Here is a 19,831-nt window from a genome sequence, read left to right as displayed (position 1 = left end):
ATGGAACCCTCGTTACCTTTATAAATATTCAACACTTGCTTTCCACTTTTTCATCAAATCCCCGAATAACAAATTCTTGATCTTTTGTTTCACAATTCCAGAATATCTCATTTGGTATTTAAAAGTTTATTTCATCGATGGTGATATCCTCTCATAATTATGGGTAGGCAGGCCTTAGGGCTACAGTGTTTAAGTACACTTTTGTTTACCCTGGCCGGTTTGGAATGTTATATTGTCCTTGTTTTCTGTCCCTCTATCTCCTCTTCCCTGTCAAACTGTCCACCCTCCCTTCCCTCCCCCTCGACCCATTCCTTCTCGCATCCTTCAGTCTTGTCTGGTCATACTTTTTCAATTTCCAATTTTGTTTACTTTTTGATATATCTTTGCTTTGTCATTGTACTTTTGTTCACTTGTTGGCCGAATAAATAATAATAATAATAATAATATTATTACAGATTCGTCTCAGGATTAACATATCCCCATATTGAATTGTTGCTCATGAGATACAGCTAAAACTAATTACTTCGTAAATGCTGTACGTGTACTGGGTAGTTTTCCTGATAAACCTTACTGGCAAGTTCATGTGGCTAATTTCATCACCGTAATCCCATTTTTGTAAATAAAACATACTGTTCATTAACATACTGTGCCATTAATAAACCATAACAAATAACACACCGAACACAAAATTGCTGTGTCCATGTGAGCAAATGTATGAGAAACGTGCACGCAATTTCAAACAGACGACTACTCGTAAATTTACAATGTGAACTTTCTCTGTGAATGCTTTGACAATGATAATGAAGTGCACCAATGAGTAATTTATCAACAGCCAGTCAAGCAGAAATTTTCACTAAAACATTTCCTATCCTGTATCCTCAGTGTAAAAATAAATATGGTTTCTATGGTTACCCGTTAGTTCCCATGGCAACATGGTATATCGCAAAACAAATGTACAGATTTGTGCAAATCTATACATGTTATATACTTTTAGAGGTGAGATTAAAATCGGGATATTTAAGAATTTGGTTTGAATTCCACTATTTGGCTTGGATTTTGGAAAACGGGATATTCAAAACCAACCACAAAATATTTATAAATGTATTCCATTGTACACCTTGAAGAGATCAAATAGATTTTGCAAATCAGCTATTTTTTTTTCTGAAAATAACTGAAAAAGGGCCCACACTTTTTTCTTCTGCCTGACGAATTGGAATGTTTTTTCATATTACAGAGGCACATGTTCACGGTAAATTGAATTTTAAATTAAAATCTTTGTTTTATCTTTTGCATGTCTAGTTTTAAATTTCATGTCAATGCAGCTATCACAATACATTAATTCTGAATAATTTTTCAGGCTTTGCCTTTGGTGGGAAAATGTCTACACGATAAAATTCCCCCTTTCAAGATAAAAAAAACAACAACCCAAAATACTGTTTTCATGGCTAAAAACACTGAAAGCACTGGGAAATATGAAATAAAATATTTTTAAAATATCTCCATTTACACCTATTTTGAAATACATGTAGGTATGAAAAAAAAAGTCGGGTGGGAAATAAAATGTAATTTTAAGATTTCTGAAAAAGTTGTCCCTGCTTTTTGTTCCAAGTAGCAAAATTTCTAACATACATGTATGCAATTTTCTATAGTTTTTTCATTATTTATGGTAGCTGTTCAGTCCTGTAACAGTTGCAACAATCACAAAACTCCAGGCGATCCAACTTTCTTTTTTTTAGTTAAATACAATACGTATAGTAAGAAAAAGAAATTCCTATATAGACTACATAGACCTACATACAGTTTATGCCCAGTACATACACAAACAACAAATATATAAATATACCAATTACACATAAAACCCATTTAACATTAATGTTAAACTGCACCAAATTGAAATTTTGTATTTAAGTAGTTGAATCCCATGTGAAGTGTTTATTTCAGAAAGTTTGTTATTTGGCTAATAGTGGGCGGGGTCATGTTTTTGTCTCCCCCTATCTCAATATTCCGGATGATACACTTACAATATCCCAAATGAAATTTAAACCATTGCGTGGCTGAAATCGGTAAAAATGTTGCAACCTGACGACACGTTTTTTTTTTAATAAGACATGAATTTGGGACTGAGAAACATTTCCAATTTTGTTCGGAAATACTTTAAAAAAAATCTTTTTCTTCATAAGACATGAATCTGGGACTAAGAAAAGTTTCCAATTTTGTTCGGAAATGCTTCAAGAAAAAATTCTTGACTCTCCATTGTACACAATAGTGGAAGTGGCGTCACGCTGCAACATTTTTTCCTTCAAATCTTGTATCTCCAGTAACTGAAAGTGAATCTGGTATTATACTTTGTGAAGAGTTACAGTGCGATAGAAGGACACTATTAGTATTACTGAAGAAATGAATTGTGCGAAGGTGTTTCGGTGTTCCCATTCATCCTCACATGTTTTGTTCTCGGCGCGTCTTGTGTAACACTTAAAAGACTCCAGAATTCCTAACGGATGATTCTAATCCAGTGAACAGAAAAGAACATGGGTAATGAATTTTACAACTCAAAACTGCTGTACACAGTATGTACATGTATGTATCAAACAATATTCATTTATACAATGCTGCATGCATTTTATATTTTCCAAGTGACTGAGTTTCTTTAACCCTGCGCAGAGTGACCTCCGTACCGTGGGTACGCAGGTGACCAAATTGTTTGGAAAAAAAATAAAATTGAGGGCCAATGACGGTCACCTTCCATCTAATCCTCATTCAACCCATGCCAAATCAGCTGGTTCAATGAACTTTGCAGCCAGGGCTTCACCCAAGCCGTGTCAACAAACTTTCGACCAGGCCTCCCGGCCAGGTCTCATTGAAACATATACAAACACCTGTAACTTGACACAGCCATCTCCCTTCGTAGCCGCAAACCACAGCCGCCAGTCAATTATCTTTAAAGTGCACTGTCTGGCAACTGCCTGGACACTGTTTGGCACGTGGCTTTTTGTTGTTTTGACATGAATAGGGTCTTGCGTAGTGCGGGGAAGTGGCGAGTTCTGATAAACATTTTTTGTAAACGCTGCGCAGGGTTAAAAAAAAAAAAGGAACATTTCAAAATAATTTTCATACCTTAAAATTTAGATGATGGTGCATCCCTTCTTTTCCTTGAACGGGTTGCCCGTCAGGTACACGCCAGTAAGTAGGGCATCGTTGTTGGCATTGTTCTGACAAAACTGCTGCAAGCTGAAAACAAAAGTGAAATAAAGAAGTCTGAATTCTAAGCACTGTCAATATATTGATATTATTATTACTTTAGGCCTACTTGATTATTTCATATTTTCTGATATCCATATTGCCAATTCGTTAATCATATCAAATTCAAAATATTGAATTTTTGATAGGACCTACTGAGGAATCATATCGAAAATATTAAGACAATGCTTATCGTCAAAATAAATCTCCCGTTTGTGCTTGTAGACCCCACTCTGTGAAATAAAACTCAGCGGCAATTTCTACTTGCTACATCAAAATAAAAATATCATGAAATGCCAAGCGTGTGCACATGAACAGCACATCAAGCATGTCAAGATTTGACGATTTTTCTTTCGGGATAATCAATTCATCGTATGCATGTAAATGAAAGCACAGCCTGTACCAGCAAAATTAAAGAGATTGTCGTGTTCTGACTGAAGTAACATTTTTCAAAAATGCAATATGCAGTCACGGTGTCTTCTTGTGTGTGTCAACATTTTTGAGTGAACGAAACTTTCCAAAAAATTCCATCATCTTTTTTTTATTTTGATTCAATGATTGCACAAAAAATTGCACAGAAATTCAGAATGCAAATTCGGTTACCACCCCCAGGGCCAGGGCCCCAGTGCATTGTGTTCTTGCTATAAATTTAGTAATAAAATTAGTATAATTAAAAAAAAAAATCGTCGAATCTTGTTGTGCACATGCGCAGTTGGAATACCGAACTGGCTTAATCCATCGTATTGCAAATCGTATTCGCCGTACAGTTTGTCAAGAAGAGGCATGATGAAGCAAGAAAAACCGAGTGTTTTCTCCTTTTATACTCACTCTTCAGCTGCTTGGGAAACCTTCATACGTTCCACGGCAGCCTCTCTTCTCAGCTGCTCCACCGTTTTCTTCATCGTCATCTCGCTGCTCGACATCATGTGGTGTTTCTTTTGACAAGCGGTCACCCAAATTCAGCAAAAAAGAATGAGGAACAGAAATGGCGATGGCGTAGTCGCTATTTCCAGCCGCAGCGGCTCTTCAATCGTGTCAGTTCACGCCCTGTGCTGGTTAGCATAATCCTTCTAATAAGTAAATAAAAATCCAAATAAGAAAAATGGAAAAGCAGAAAAATTGTATTAAAAAGGAAGAAGATAAGAAAATTCAATTCATAAAATTTGAGTTACTTTAAACATTTTTTTAAAACTCTATCAGTCTGAGACAATCTTTTTCGAAGGTATTAGATTGAGACCAATTTTGAAATTTTCATGAGGAAATAAGATTTACTCAATGTAAGTGGAGATGTGTGTCTTTGTGAAACTTTCTATCAAAGCACTAATTGTTAAACTTTCAGCCAGCTTGCAATATTTCTTGTCCGTTTTTATTTGCTTCTGGATTGGTTATAAATACACTTTATTTTTTAATTCTCAATCCCATCCTTTGTTTTTATGTTCTCATATGTACGTCTCATATAGAGACTAAGGACAAACAGACTGGTTCTGCTCCTCTTCAGATTCCAAAGACATGTATTTCATGAGCAAAAACAAATATAAGGCTGGGTACCCGACAAAATTAAATGCCACCTTGATAACGACGACTGTTGTGTGTACTGTTACCTAAATGATATGTGGCATTAAACAGTCACAGTGCAATTAATCAGCGTTGCTAGGGCGCCATCACAACCGCTTCAACTTTTCTGATTTTTAGACGAGAAAAACCAGAAGTTGCCGTGGAAATTCTCAAAATATTTCAGAAAATATTGGTAACACTTGTTAAGAAATAACTTTGTGCAGCAGCTCATTAAATCTGACGAAAAAAAAGAGGGTAAGAAATGTTGTTTCTGTGATTCTAATTTTAGTGAATGGTGAACTGAAAATGAAATGAGTAAAAACATTTTTCAATTTCATAGTTCACATTGATTTTCATGACTTTGGTCTTTACTGCATTGCCATTGCATTGCACATTTGCATTGTTGGTGCTGGTTGCAGGCCCAATATTTATTTAAGGCTCAGTAATTATTACACCCCTGATATGACAGACGGTCGATTTGTCTCAACATGCTCAACGGTCGACGGTCGAGTTGTCCTGTCGATGTCTCAAGTCAACCGTCAACATGATCAACGGTCGAGTTGTTTGACCCCCATTCAAATGACATCTTTTTTGTTATTTTGAACAGTTTCTTGTGGGTAAAAATTACTAATTTTGTATGTGGTTTATCAATTATAGTGCCGTGTGCACCTTGCGGCGCGCCTTCACGATACATCGCCATCTAGGCCTATAATTATGTGTTGTCATCGTTGTCATCGTCATTTTACACCAAAACTTCCCTCAAACATTCAAAACCCTGCCCTCTATCCATCCATGACATGCCTGCATGTTTTTGTCACCAAGTAGTTCGGTAAGTCAAATGAATTAAAAGTGGAGTTTGTTCTCTAAAAAGTCTAAGTTCTAGGAACCGGGCCCGTAACAACACGATTTCCATATTAATGACATGTATGTTTCTCCTTTTTTCTTTAATCAGTATCTGGACGACTCTTCAGGAGCTAGTGCAAGATGCCAGTCATTGTGGAGCTTCCAGATGACCCCAAGCCAACCCCAGGAGGCCTTGGGTCAAAGGTCACAACCGATGAACAGCCACCACCCCTCGGGGATCATCCACTGACTCAGCCCACCGAGGTATCTCCTCAAAAGGTCTCTTGAGAATTTGCCAATTTGGTCATTCATTGTCACTTCAAAACATTGATTTAAATCCTGTTTGTAATGTTAAATAATTTTTGTTTTTCTTTAAAGAAAACTTTGACGGATAAACCAGTCTTCATAACGGAGAGCACAGAAGATGTCGGCAGCAATGCGGGTGATGCTACCAAGCAGCAATCTCCAGAGACGGAGATAAAACCGAAGGAGGAGGCGAAGACAAAGGAAAGTCAAGAGAAGAAAGAGGACAATGACTATCCAAGGTAACCCTTCAAGATTACCTCCATATTTCATGTTATGCTGCCCTATTTACCAAAAAATTATTTTATACAGAATTTGTTTTCCCGACAAATGTTTTTTCTTCAATTTGACAGAATAACGGAGAAGTCCCTGAAAGAGCATTGCAAGCAGCACAAACTCTACCGCACTCCCGAACTGAATGATGTACTGTACTTGCATTATAAAGGTAAAGCTATAATGAAAGAGTATTAAAAAGCCCTAAATTGTAAGAAATACGTGACCCACTGTCCCAAAAACTAAGATTTCTAGAAAAGTGTCCAATTATTAAGCTGTTACTAGTGAAATGAGTTACTTTCCTTTTAGGAACACACAAGCTTGAGCTCTCTTTATCACACACTTGCAAATTATTATTTTTTTTCTGTATTCCTCCTTCGAACCTTTTATTCAGGATACCAACAGATTGAGAACCTGGACAAGTACACCGGGTTGAGGGCGCTCTACCTAGAGTGCAACGGCCTCCGCGTCATCGAGAACTTTGACCACCAGACCGAGATGCGTTGCCTGTACCTCCAGCAAAATCTGATCAAGTCTATCGGCAACCTGGAACCCATGCAGAAACTGGACACGTTGAACCTGAGTAATAACCAGATTGACAGGATCCAGAACATTGGTATGTATACTTTGTATAGGATGAACATGTTCTAGAACCTAGGTATTTAAAATTTGAAGTATCTTTAAGAACCAGGGTATTTGTAGGTTCTGTAGTAGGTGAAATAAGAAATGTGTGAAAAGTTGCGACCTGAGCAATAACCAGATTGACAGGATACAGAAACTTGGTGTGTGTGAGATCTAAACAGGTTCTAGAACTTTGGTCACTATTTAGAGGTCCTGAACATGTTCTAGAACTTTGTTATTTATAGGTTCTGTAGTTGGTAAAAGGTGAATTGTATTGGCCTGTGGAACCTTTGCAGTAACTGACTTGACAAGAACAAGAATCTTGTTATGTTCAGAGTTTCAATGTGTTCAAGAATTTATTCGTAAGATGGAATTTTGCGTTTAGAACCTAGCTATTTAAAATTCTAAACATGTTCTAGAACTTGGGTAGTTGTAGGTTCTGTAGTGGGTAAAAGAAGAGATGTGTCGAATGTTGAACCTGAGCAATATCTGAATTGACAAGATACTGAACCTTGGTGTGTATGGGGTTTCAACATGTTCTAGAACTTAGTTATTTATAGGATCAAAATGATATGTATAGGCATATTGAATCTCTGCTGAGTAATTAAGCTCGTAAATGTTTCTCACAGCATGGAAAACTTTCAAACATATGTATAAAGTGCTTAAATTTTTTTTGGAGGGGGGGATAAAGGGCAAAATCCAATGTTACTGAAGGGAATTTTCAAGCAAAAAGTTCTTAAAATTGATCTCTTCTATCGACAGCTTGCCTGACGAAGCTCAACACCTTGAATATGGCTCACAATCGTCTGACTACTGCCGACGATATCCGAGAGTTAGCTGCCTGTGAGAACCTGAGCGTGGTGGATCTGTCTCACAATCGAATCAATGACCCAGAGATTGTGGACGTCTTTGCCGCAATGAAGACTTGTGTAAGTAAACTAAGTTTAGAAAACTCCATTTTTCATGTTGCGGGAAAATTCTGGACTGTGGTTTCAGGGCCAGTTTTATGTTTTTGACAAAAGTATAAACTTTGGCAATGAAATTAAACTAATTCTTGACTACATGCTGAGGCTATTTGAGGTAAAAATAACTAATGTTTGGAATATTCTTTTTATCTCTTTCTAGCGAGTTCTGAACCTAATGGGCAACCCTGTGGTTAAGAGGATTCCAAATTACCGCAAGACTCTCATCTTGAAGTTGGTAAGTCAAGTGTGATGAAATTCATAAAAACTTAACAGAAAGGCGTATCATTTCAGAAAATGGAGAATTAACTTACACTGGAAAATTTCTAAAATACATGCAAATGATGTAAATCATTGAAACAATAACTACCTGTATCAAAACATTCTTTGTATCAACAATGACATACATAACTCACAAATAGTTATTTCAGTAATTTTGAAGAAATTCAAATGTCTTGGATAGTATACAGTGTTTAAAAATATTGAGTCAAAGATGCGCAATATCAAGTCGAGGAACTTTTCTTTTCCTTTCTAGACCAACTTAACGTACCTGGACGACAGACCAGTATTTCCCAGAGAGAGAGCGTGCACAGAAGCATGGTAATAGTCCCTCTTATCTCTCCTTTTTAAAAAAAATCTAATTTTTGTCTTCTTCATACCTCCTTTTTATCACTAAATGTAACTTTACATTTCTGGCTTTCAATTTTCTCATCTGGTGCCATGTCTTAAAAGTCTCAAATAGGAAATCCGATTCGTGAAGTCTAAATTATTAAGTCTTAAATTGGAAGGCTTAGAACCCAAAATCTCAGGTCCTCAATACCAAGGCTTAAATTACAATTCACAAATCCAAAGTCCATAGTGTTAAAGTCTCATGTTCCAAAGTTTAAGTAACAAGTTCAAAGTGTGGTATTAAATAAGTCTCAAGACTTTGATTTAAAGTCATAGTTCCCAAGCTTCAAGTCTCAAGTCTGACAAGCTTTGGTGCCAGGTCTATAGTGTAGTTTTTTACAACTTTAAGCTGTAAATCTCAAGTCTAATGTTCTAGGTTTTTGAGTTTTAATCTGCAGTTCCAAAGCTGAAGTGCTTGATCTCAGGTGCCAAGTCCAGTGCTTCAATTCAAAAGTACTTGGAGTTACTTAGTATGTCTTCTACATGCTGTCTTCTTTTTTTGTTTTCGTTCAGGTTCCGCGGAGGTCGGGAAGCAGAAAAGGAAGAAAGAGAACGTTGGATCAACAAAGAGAGAGCAAACATTCAGGCCAGTGTGGATGGTAAGCAAAATGCAAATATCAAAAAAATTATGGTACCTTTTTGCACTGGATATGAATTTCTCAAAGTGCTCACAGTTAATCAGGCCATGAGATAAGTTTGATGAGAGGTTTGACATCAGCGCCAATTGTTCACTACTCTCATAAGTATCCAATTAGTGGGTGGAGAAAAACAATCATGGTAGAGTGCCTTGCCCAGGAACACAAACACAACGAAACCTGTAACCCCACATACTGCCGTACATAATTTTTAATCGTGAAATGTGTCCACCAGTCATTCAAAGTTGGAGCAAGTTGGGCAAGATAAAATGTAAATATCTGGACATCGATTGTTAAATAAAAGTTTTACGTCCTGTCAACTCAATTAACTGCCAAAATAGATCTAGTTACAAAAAAAAATCACCACTTTCACAGCTCTGACGCAGATCCGCAAGCGCACCCAAGCCAACCGCCAGGAAACAGAGGATGCATCGAAAAAGGAACCTGCATCCTCCCCAGAACCGGTCACCACTCCCCCGGAGGACGAGCACCTCTTCACGTTCGATGTCAGTAAAGCGCCCTCTAGTGGCCAGAGAGCCAAGACGGGAATGCTGATAGAAGAAGTGTCCTCACAAGGTAAATGGAAAAAAAAAAACGATTTTGGCAAATACAAATTTATTTCATTTTGCAAAATGGATTTTTTTTTTTAAAAGAAGAAATTTTAATATGTAAAGTTACATGTACCTTTACGTTTTTTTGTAATGATTAAATTACAGTTTTTACAAAATGCTTGTGGCTTTTATGGCAATTTTTTTTCTTCTTTTTTTCTTCTTCAAATGTTAGTATTTTCGTGTGACTTTTTCCATAATGAAGACCCCAAAATTGGTGAGCCTAAATTATCAAAAGATGGTCAACATTTATTTTCCTAATATTTGGAGCCCCATTATTGTCCATTTATTTTTAACACTCCAAAATGAGCCAAAAAGTATTCTGATGGTGAGTTTTTTACTTGTACACAATTCAGATAGCAGCAGCGTCCAAAAGACGAGTTCAGACATCACCACAGAGTTGGTTGATGAAGATGACTTGGAAACGATCGATCTACCAAGCGAGGAGAAAATCAACATTGATGTGAGTATCATGCACAATATTGCGCCCTTCACGAACAACAGCCATAAACAACACATATAACTTGCTTTGAGAAATTCAGACCAGAGCTGTAAAAGATTTATAAAAGATTTGACTGATAAAAGGTTCAGTGTTATGCCATGAAAGGATGAACCGATGTATTACAATTTATATTTTGTTGCAGAAAATTCATCAGATTTCATTGCCCCAATGTACCTGTTGTCTTAAGTAGGATTTTGACCAGTCAAGTGGTTGAGACCACTGCACCAGTAACCAGGAGGTCATAGGTTTGAGTCCCGCCCATTTCAAAACTTGTGAATTATTTCTTGCATAAAGTTCTTGAAAAGGACTGAGCATACAGCTGGATGGAAAATCCTTATTTTTTTATGACTTGACTTTTTACTCCTTTGTTTTATGCAGGATCTGCCTGATCTTGAAGATTTTGACACAATGGACGACGTTGCCTCAGCAGGCCCGAGAAAAATGCTGATTGAGGAAATACCATCAGCAGAACCACCCAATGGCAGAGTCATGATTTCTGAAATCAGCCAATCACAGGGTGATGCTAAAAATACCAGCCAATCAGATTCGTCACTGCTGGTGACCGAAGAGCCAGATGACCAATCACATCCCTTGGTTGAAAACCTCAGCCAATCAGGAAACAAGTCCAAATCCCTCATTGTTGAAATGGACCAATCGAAAACAGAGTCACCCAAAATGGACCAATCGGAAGGTGCCGACTCTGTGACATCATCAGGAACAGCCAATAAGGTTTCTCTGATCGAGGAGCTGAAGGAATTTGGGGCTCGGATCCCGAACAGCTGGCACGTTATTGAAAATGAAAAATTGAGGAAAGAACAGGAAAACGACAAATCAAACGGTAAATCAAAATGAACTCTGTGTCATCAAAAAACTATGTAGACAACATTGAAAACAATGTAGACAACAATGAAGAAATATTCAGTTTAGTTTAGAGAAAGAAGAAAAACACAAAATAGTCTGGAGAAAATCCACAGCATGTTGGGGAGAGATAACATTTAATCCCACAAAATGCACCGAGTGGCATTTGAACGTGATCCACAAAGGTGCAAGGTACGGAAAGCATGTCCGTTTATAAAAGTCTCGGTGTCATATGAGATTTGGACTCCTATTAAATCTGGTCTCTTTTACCTTTTATGGACTGTAGCTTCACATGTGATTTGTCACTGTACAAATTCTGTCCATTGTGAAATAAGCCATGGACTTTAATCACAAGTCGGCCATGTTAAATTGAAAGCGAGGTAAATTCTTCATTTTTAGAACTTGCCAGTAGAAATGAAAGCGACAAAATGAAAGTTCATTACAAATTTATCTTAGTCTGCTCTGATGAATAATTAAAACTTTGTGATTAAACACACGCTAATGTTTTAAGCCACATTTAAAAACAAACAAAAATGAAAGTGAGGCCATTGAGTCCATATTAAATGTTCACTCGACTCAAAATCCGGGTTGTTTGTATTAATTTCATTGTCATAACTAATTTCAAAACTGCAGGTGCTTCATCGACAAGCTCTACGACCGAGAAATCTAACGAAGAAAAGATCTGGGATCTTGCAGCCAATGCCGGCTCAACGGTCGACAGGCCAGACCCAACCGATTCTTGAATTACCATTGAAACGGATTTCACCAAAGGGAAAAGATAAACTAATTTTCCCAGCAGTACTAAGGCAGTTTGACATCAAAGTCAATTATTTTTCTGGCCAAAATTGAAATGTATAGAACGCAGATGTTTGGGAACTGTTTTAACAGTAAAGTTAAATTATTTGTGTGAAATGTTCCCATGTTCTCTGTCATATTTGTTCTCTATGTGATGTAAATAATTTGTTTGGAATCTTTAGTGGATGTGATTGACTGCTTGGTGACATGAACATGAATGTCTTCTGGTTTTCTTAAAATATTTTGTATGAAAGTAGAAAAAGACGTGTCTGCCGTGTTTATAACATTACTGATTTGTTAGCATTAAAATGTTTAACCAGATTTTGCTAAATATGTAACAAAACAACACTGACAGAACAGACTTCAAAGGATAAATCATCCAAACCCACAAAATTTGAATATTTGTGAAATTATTTAATTGATTGTCGAGTTACTTGGTGCTTACATTCCATAGGGCCAATGTACATAAATGTGTAGCTTCATTTACGGTTTTTCAGTTGTCTTTCCATAAGTGCCGATCAGTTTATTTTGTATCCATTGCGTACTTAGGCTTAAATTACTACACGCCTAAAAAATACGCAAAATAATTATGTAACTGGAAAACTTACGAGGCAAATTATCAATTGGTCCCAACAGTTTCTATATGTGCCTCTTAGCCATGTATACATTATCTACATGTGTTCAGTATTGGAGGTTGTTGATCTAGTTTTATATCTTAAATACCGTCCAAATAAGAAGCAATATATATAGCCCTTCAAGTTGGAAAAACTACCCAGCAAAAAGATATATCTTGTTTCAACATTTTTTCCCTTTTTTATTGGACTTGGAAGAGTTGGCTTAACTTAGGCCAAAAAAAAAAAATTCGGTCTCTGGTCAGACCAAAGTTCCGGAATTGACGCGGCGGCGCGGCTTTTTTTTTTTTTTTCTTCAAGCTTGCATTGTACAGACAAGGTGGGGTACTATTTTGCTTTTTTGGTGTCCTCATGTACATTGGTGTCCTTCATAATTTGCTTTGGTGCTCTCGATCATTTGCCGTGGTGCAATTTCCCATTCCTTGGTGCTCTTTAGTAAAAAAAAATTGAGGAGGTGCGGCAATAGAGGGCGCTGTTGGAGCTACCGCGGAACATTTTGAAGAAAAAAAAAGATTGACGCGCATGATTAAAATCGACGCGTGCGCTGACCAGCGACCGACAATTTTTTTGTTGGCCTTATCATCAGACATGTTTGTTCAATTCTAAAGAGGCAGCAAAACTGTAAAATGTAATATTTATGCAAACAAGAAACATCAAATGATTGTCAAGAAGCAATAAAACAAAACCTAATTTGAAAAAAAATACAGATAAAAATGATATTGAAATCGCATATTTGTCCTTTGAAAAAATATATAGAATAACAAGCAATATGGCAGCCATTTTGAAGATTTGGAAAACTGCTTGCTATATTTTTTCAAAGGACAAATCTGCGATGGTCCTATAGCCAAGTTTCTTTCTCTTTACATACTCTGACTGTGTGCCAAATGCCATGCTTGTGTCATCAAAGGCACAATTCCCTTACTAATTGTGATGTATTTAACATCGTTGACTACAAACGCTGCAGTGTCATGTACTACAATACACTCAAGATTAATGTCTGAACAATACCCAAACCAAAACTTCAAAATATAAACTCCTTTCAGCTAAAAATAATAGAGTTTGTGCTAGAAATCTAACAACGCTAGAAATATAAACCTGTGAGGTAAAATATTTATCCATTTGTGGAGAGCAAAATAATATAATTGTTTCTTTCAGTGCTATTTACAGAATCTCTCAGATATATACATATTACACCTTGCACATCTTTTTGTTTGAAAAGTCCCACAGCATTTGAGCAATGAAATCACACATCTTTGGAAATATAATATTTATGTCATAACAAAAGAATGTTTAACCAGTTCATGTCGGGATTATTTTGACATTGACCGGACCCAGGTGCGGGATTGTTTTTTTCACGCACCTCGATGCCAGCGGGTTCAGGCCGTCATCTGTGGGTAGCACACCCTGATATTTCAGGCCTCGCTCGCTGGGAGCGGGTCGCTGACAGATATTTCCAGCCTCGCTTGTTGCGTGTTTATCCGTCATCCGTTCCGAATACCGCAAAACCTTTGCGTGTATACACGTCATCCGACATGAACTGGTTAATAATAACCCTCAACCCTCAAAAGAAATTTTGCAATAGAAATGTTTAAATCTGTCAAAAATCCATCACTTTCCAGTATCCCAATGTCAATTTCTCAAAACACTAAGTCAAAAGAAAGTGTTGCGGTATCGATTTCTTTAAAATCGTGCAAAACACCAGATTTTTTTTTTAATTTGGCAGACTTTTGGGCTATTCCACCACTACTGCTCTTTATAAACTGGCATTACATTTTTTCAGCTTATTTGCTACCAATATCAAAACTGGAATAATTAACATTACTAGTACAATTTGGCATCAAAATAATTGCACATTTTTAAATTTCTTAACATAATTTCCAAATAATTTTATTCTGATGGCTAAATAATTTATATATATAAATTTGTTTTTATCAAACTTTAAATGTGCTTTATCTGGAAATTCAAGGTGAAGATTTTTAGAAAGAAATTTTCCGCATATTGTGAAATTGTTTTAACATCTTGAAAATGGATATAGAGAAATGTCACATAACCTTTACAGTAGATGCTTGATGGAATACATGTAAGAATTCAAAAATGGTGCTAAATGGAGATTTGTTTGCACATAGGCTAGTTGCACAGGCCTTTTCAAAATCTATTCTAAATTCTGCAGGTTTTTTTAAAAGTGAGAACAAACTCTTGAAAACAACCTGAAAACACAAACCATGAGCAAAAATAAAATGTGAAACCCAAAACACACTTACCTTTTAATTAATGGCAAATCAAAATTTATGCGGAATAAAAAAATTGGAAGTCATACATTTTCTCAATGGAAGCACACTGGTTTGGAAGATCGTAATTATAACTGGCACAGTTGAGGCAAGTGTGTGTAAAAAATGGCAACTCAGCTCGCTAAGCCTAAAGCATTTTTGCGAAAACAATGAAACTGAAAAAAAAATATTAACTGCCAACAATATTTTGTCAATTCCCCCGACGTCTATAGCTTAATCCCTACGTCTGGAGTAAGGGTCAGGGAACCAGACTACAAGAAAAGCATTTTCGTCTTGGCTTTCCAGCATCTAAAACTTCAAACAGGCCAGTGTAACAGTATTTGCAATAAAATACCAACCCCCAAATCCGTTCATTTCTTAAAATTACAGCCTTTAAGGCCACCGATTCCATACCATCTATGTCTATTTTTGGGTACGAATCCAATTTTGGCTTTCGATAAACCATCTACATGTATATGTAGAGGCCAGAAATTTAGAAACAGTAAAGTCTATAATATGTACAATGAACTTTCAATGAAGACTACTCCCAAGAAAAAAATATACATATAGTTTTATACAATTGGAAAACCGTTTTCAAAAATGTATACACACATTCCGGAATACATGTAATTCATCGGACCTAAAACAACAAAAGGCCGGAGCATTTGAAGCAAATGCGCCAAACACACGCAAAGTCACACAAAAGTGCAGCAACTTTGTCTTGCTGCAATTACGCGTCAGCATAAATTTGAATAAAATATAAATTCCCATCACACATACTCCAGATAAATGTGCGAAAATGGATTTTGAAAGGCATTAAAAATATGACAAACGGCATTTTTTTTATAAAGTTTTGTAATACATAACATTGCAAAGTGAAGGAATGTTCATCAAAAACCCATTAAAAAAACAACCCTCAAATATTTGGAATGAAAAACAAGACACTTACATAAATTTTTTGAAGGAGACAGATTTAATCGCTGCAACGTTTTTTCTTCTTGCCCTTCCAATAAACCCCAACACCAACTTGGTAATAACCTTTGCCTGAAACTGACAGTCCAATCTCTGGATTTTGTAAGAGCATAGTACTGCGCATCCAAAAATCGTTCATGACCACTTTGTCTTTCTTTTACATCAAATTTTACTTGCAGCATCCCTTTTCTTGAGTCTCATCTGTCAGGTGCAGGGCTTTCTCAATGTCTTCATCTTCTCGCTCTTGGAGGATGGTCGCCATAGTGTGGAAGGCTTCTTTCACATTCTGCCCGCTTTTGGCGCTCGCCTCGTAGAAAAGGCATCCGTAGGACTGGGAGAAAAAGAACCATCAATAATTGTTACATAATCTTTCTTCCCAAAAAAGAGTATTTATCTGTATATAACCTCTATGTCCTAGATCTGAATTCTAAGCAAAACAACATATTGATGCCGAGTTCTGTTTTTAATGAAAGTAAAATGGCAATTTATATTGCCCTGTCTTTTGGTAGTATTGGGCATATATGAGACCAGTCAATATAAAACAAACAAAATATTGATGCCGAGTTATGCTTTTAATGAAAGTAAAATGGCAATTTATATTGCCCTGTCTTTTGGTAGTATTGGGCATATATGAGACCAGTCAATATAAAACAAACAAAATACTGATGCCGAGTTCTGCTTTTAATGAAAGTAAAATGGCAATTTATATTGCCCTGTCTTTTGGTAGCATTGGGCATGTATGAGACCAGTCAATATAAAACAAACAAAATATTGATGCCGAGTTCTGCTTTTAATGAAAGTAAAATGGCAATTTATATTGCCCCAGCTGTCTTTTGGTAGATGGGCATACATGAGACCAGTCAATATAAAACTATTTCCCAGTGGATCCATTGGGAATCTGTTTTTACAAGTTCCCGGTGACCTAACAACTACAACTCGCCAATGATCTCAAAGGAAATATATAAAGGGTAATATATTAAACTTGGTATTGGTGCTGGTCAATATAAAAACTATTGCCCAATCCTGCTAGATTTTCCAGCATCTTGCTATTCCTCGCTGTAGACTCGTGCTCAAAGCTAAAGATGACATAACCTCAAACACCGATTAAAGGGCAACAGGCAACTACTACTGCCTTAGAAACCAGTCAATATAAAACTATTTCCCACCTCAGCCAGGCTTTTGCCGACCTCCTCTTTGATCTGTCTGCAGTCTGATTCCCCGTCTTTGGACATGTCAGTCTTGTTGCCTATCATCATACGCACCACACTCTCACTTGTTGATTCCTGAAAGAAAAAAATAAATTGTGATTTCTGTAAAGAAACTCTAAAGCCAGGAGGAAATTTCAACCTTTCAAGCTAGTCTTGAAATAAGAATTGTACTTCAGAACTGCAAGATATCGTGTCCAAGCATTTTGACTGTGTCACCCATTTGTGAGGACTTGTGAGGACTTGTGTGGACTTGTGAGGCTTTGTGAGGAATTGTGAAGGCTTGTTAGGACTTCTGAGGACTTCTGATGGACTTGTGAGGACTTGTGATGACTTGTGATGGACATGTGAGGACTTGTGATAGACTTGTGAGGACTTGTGATGGACATGTGATGGACATGTGAGGACTTGTGTTGGACATGTGAGGACTTGTAATGGACTTGTGATGGACTTGTGAGGACTTGTGAGGACTTGAGAGAACTTGTAATGGACTTGATTACAAAGCCCCTAAACTCCTTAATCTCTTCAGGACTCACCACAACGCTGTTCATCCAGTTCCGGACGTTGATGAAGGAATTCTCCGAGTTGACGTCGTACATGATGATGATGCCGTCGGCTTTGCGGAAGTAATGCCGTGTGATGCTACGGAACCGTTCCTGCCCCGCTGTGTCCCACAGCTGCAGGGCGATCAAGGAGTCGTTGATGACCATCGTCTTGACTTGGAAGTCAACTCCTGAGAAAAACAAAACCAAAACAAAAAACCCAGAAATTAAATTCTCGTCTTTTATGACAATGTTCGCTCACACTTACCAACCTTATCTGATGAAATTGGGAAAATCTCATTTCTTTTAGTTCTCAGTGGACAGATTTTTTTTTTTTTACTGGCCCTTAATACTTTGCTCTCTTTTAAGTAAATTTTGAAAGTATGCTACTACCCAAAAACTTTTTTAGCCCCAAGTTGGGCATCTCCACTGCAAAAAAAACAGTTTTTTGCAAGTAAGATGGGTTTAAATGTCAGCCCTTTTCTAAGCCTCCTGCTGCGGGTTGTACAAAAGCACTCAGGAAGACGGGAGCGTAATTCCTAGTATTGAACAAGAAAAGCAGCAGACTTTGAAAAATCTAAAAAGAACACCAAAAAAACACTACAACTGACCGATAGTTGCACTGAATGTCGACCTGAAGTCATCATGACAGAACCGATGAATGAAACTTGTCTTGCCAACTCCTGAATCGCCGACGAAGACCACTTTGAAGAGTCGTTCTGGGCCCTTGGGTGTGCCCGCAATCTGAAATCAAATGTTTTTTTAATTTATTCCACAAATAAAAGTTCAATTTGCAAATACAGTTTCCATATTTATGATATTAAATATTGCCAGTTTATTGACTGGTTGTCTGCTTGATAACTTATTTATTTATCAATTGATTAGTTAATCAGTACCTTTAACGATCAGTCTGATCAGTAAGTCAATTTATGGAGTGGTTATCTAAATTGATTTATATATAAAAATCTATAATTTGACGGATCAGTACATTGGAATTTATTGTTGATATGACAGATCAATACATTGAGATTTCTTGATCACTTGACATATCAATATATTGATATTTGTTGATCACTTGAGAGATCAATACATTGACTTTTATTGATCACTCAACACATTTTTCGACCACTTGACAGATCAATACATTGAGATTTATTGATCACTTGACAGATCAATATATTGAGATTTTTTGATCATTTAACAGATCAATACATTGAAATGTATTGATCAATTGACATATCAATATATTGACATTTATTGACCACTTGACAGATCAATACATTGAGATCTGTTGATCACTCAACAGATTAATACATTGAGTTTTATGGATCACGTGACATCGATACATTGAGATTTACTGATCACTTGGCCGATCAATACACTGATATTAATTAATAATTGGACAAATCAATACATTGATTACTGAAGCAATAACTCACCCTAGCTGCCTCTGTCATAGCACCATTGGCTGAGTGACAGCCCACCGGTTCCTCCCTCAAACCGCTGGGCTTATACCCACCTCCAACACCATTCTCCATTGCATCTGGAGAACCTAACTTGGTCTCCGGACTTGAAAAAGAAAATGAATACATGTAAAAAGTAAATTGTTGAGTTCCGAACTCCTAAAAAACCCTGTGTAGTATCCCAGTTGTAGTCAATCACAAGCTAAACAACAAGTCAATTAAAAGGTATGCCACAATAATTAGCGGATGACCAACTGCAAAGAAATCCTGTTGTCACAGTTCATTTGAATACTGTGTCACTTGACTTGAGACCATATGACTTGTGTTCGGCCTGTGATTGGCTTGCGATTAACTTGCGAATGACTTGTGATTGGCTCGTGATTGGCTTGTGAATGACTAGGGTTTGGCTTGTGACTAGGGTTTGGCTTGTGATTGGCTTGTAATTGGCTTGTGAGTGACTAGGGTTCACCTTGTGATTGCCTTGTGATTGACTTGTGATTGACTTGTGATTGGCTTGTGATTGACTTATGATTAACTTGTGATTGAGTTGTGATCGACTTTTAATTGACTTGTGATTGACTTGCTATTGTCTTGTGATTGACTTGTGAATGGCTTGTGATTGACTTGTGATTGGCTTGTAATTGACTTGTGATTGAATTGCTATCGTCTTGGGATTGGTTTGTGATTGACTTACGTTGGCTTGTGATCGACTTGTAGTTATTTGTGACAACTTGATTCAAACTAAGTAAAGTGCCTGCTGTACAATCCTCAACCGACCTAAACTTCTATGCGGCTGTAGTAAAGATATCTAGTGCATTCTGGCAAAGTGTGTCAAAAGTTCAGTGCAATTTGAGCCAGTTTGAGGAGTAAAACACTGGGCTTGTTAGCGA

At 36.9% G+C, this 19,831-nt stretch overlaps 2 protein-coding genes across 5 annotated transcripts in view; one reads left to right on the top strand and one right to left on the bottom strand.

The window, feature by feature from the left end:
- Positions 1-4,200: 4,200 nt before the first annotated feature.
- LOC119725644 (dynein assembly factor 1, axonemal-like) lies at positions 4,201-12,485 on the top strand. 3 transcript variants are annotated; one of them, XM_038197126.1, is made up of 13 exons: positions 4,201-4,292; positions 5,744-5,913; positions 6,013-6,179; positions 6,291-6,382; positions 6,605-6,826; positions 7,594-7,760; positions 7,957-8,031; positions 8,329-8,393; positions 8,976-9,061; positions 9,473-9,673; positions 10,062-10,168; positions 10,586-11,045; positions 11,699-12,485. In XM_038197126.1, the coding sequence occupies exons 2-13, from the start codon at positions 5,776-5,778 to the stop codon at positions 11,806-11,808; spliced, it is 1,890 nt and encodes a 629-aa protein (XP_038053054.1). In that variant the 5' UTR covers positions 4,201-4,292; positions 5,744-5,775; the 3' UTR covers positions 11,809-12,485. The 3 variants fall into 3 exon arrangements, with proteins under 3 accessions (XP_038053054.1, XP_038053055.1, XP_038053053.1); XM_038197127.1 differs by lacking the exon at positions 4,201-4,292 and adding an exon at positions 4,845-5,046 and having other exon boundaries at positions 5,744-5,898; XM_038197125.1 differs by lacking the exon at positions 4,201-4,292 and adding an exon at positions 4,846-5,046.
- Positions 12,486-14,205: 1,720 nt separating this feature from the next.
- LOC119725643 (ras and EF-hand domain-containing protein-like) overlaps positions 14,206-19,831 on the bottom strand; it is a 28,756-nt gene continuing 23,130 nt past the window's right edge. Inside the window, exons 11-15 of one of the 2 annotated variants that reach the window (XM_038197124.1) lie at positions 18,918-19,047; positions 18,090-18,222; positions 17,473-17,669; positions 16,898-17,014; positions 14,206-16,062 (exon numbers count right to left, since the gene is read on the bottom strand). In XM_038197124.1, coding sequence (XP_038053052.1) covers positions 15,901-16,062; positions 16,898-17,014; positions 17,473-17,669; positions 18,090-18,222; positions 18,918-19,047 — 739 coding nt within the window. In that variant the 3' untranslated portion in view covers positions 14,206-15,900. The remainder of the gene's footprint in view (positions 16,063-16,897; positions 17,015-17,472; positions 17,670-18,089; positions 18,223-18,917; positions 19,048-19,831) is intronic. The other variant, XM_038197123.1, reaches the window with a different exon arrangement.

The sequence above is a fragment of the Patiria miniata genome, unplaced genomic scaffold (assembly GCF_015706575.1).
Source record: "Patiria miniata isolate m_02_andy unplaced genomic scaffold, ASM1570657v1 HiC_scaffold_19, whole genome shotgun sequence".
Taxonomy (NCBI): domain Eukaryota; kingdom Metazoa; phylum Echinodermata; class Asteroidea; order Valvatida; family Asterinidae; genus Patiria; species Patiria miniata.
The sequence above is the reverse complement of the archived record's forward strand: the minus strand, read 5'-3'. Positions and strand labels throughout refer to the sequence as shown.

Bases quoted from the DNA above. Each gene is read 5' to 3' on its own strand.
- LOC119725644 (XM_038197126.1), top strand. From the start codon at position 5,776: ATGCCAGTCATTGTGGAGCTTCCAGATGACCCCAAGCCAACCCCAGGA. The intron at 6,827-7,593 runs GTATGTATACTT...TTCTATCGACAG, and splicing joins TGACAGGATCCAGAACATTG to CTTGCCTGACGAAGCTCAAC. The intron at 9,674-10,061 runs GTAAATGGAAAA...TACACAATTCAG, and splicing joins AGAAGAAGTGTCCTCACAAG to ATAGCAGCAGCGTCCAAAAG.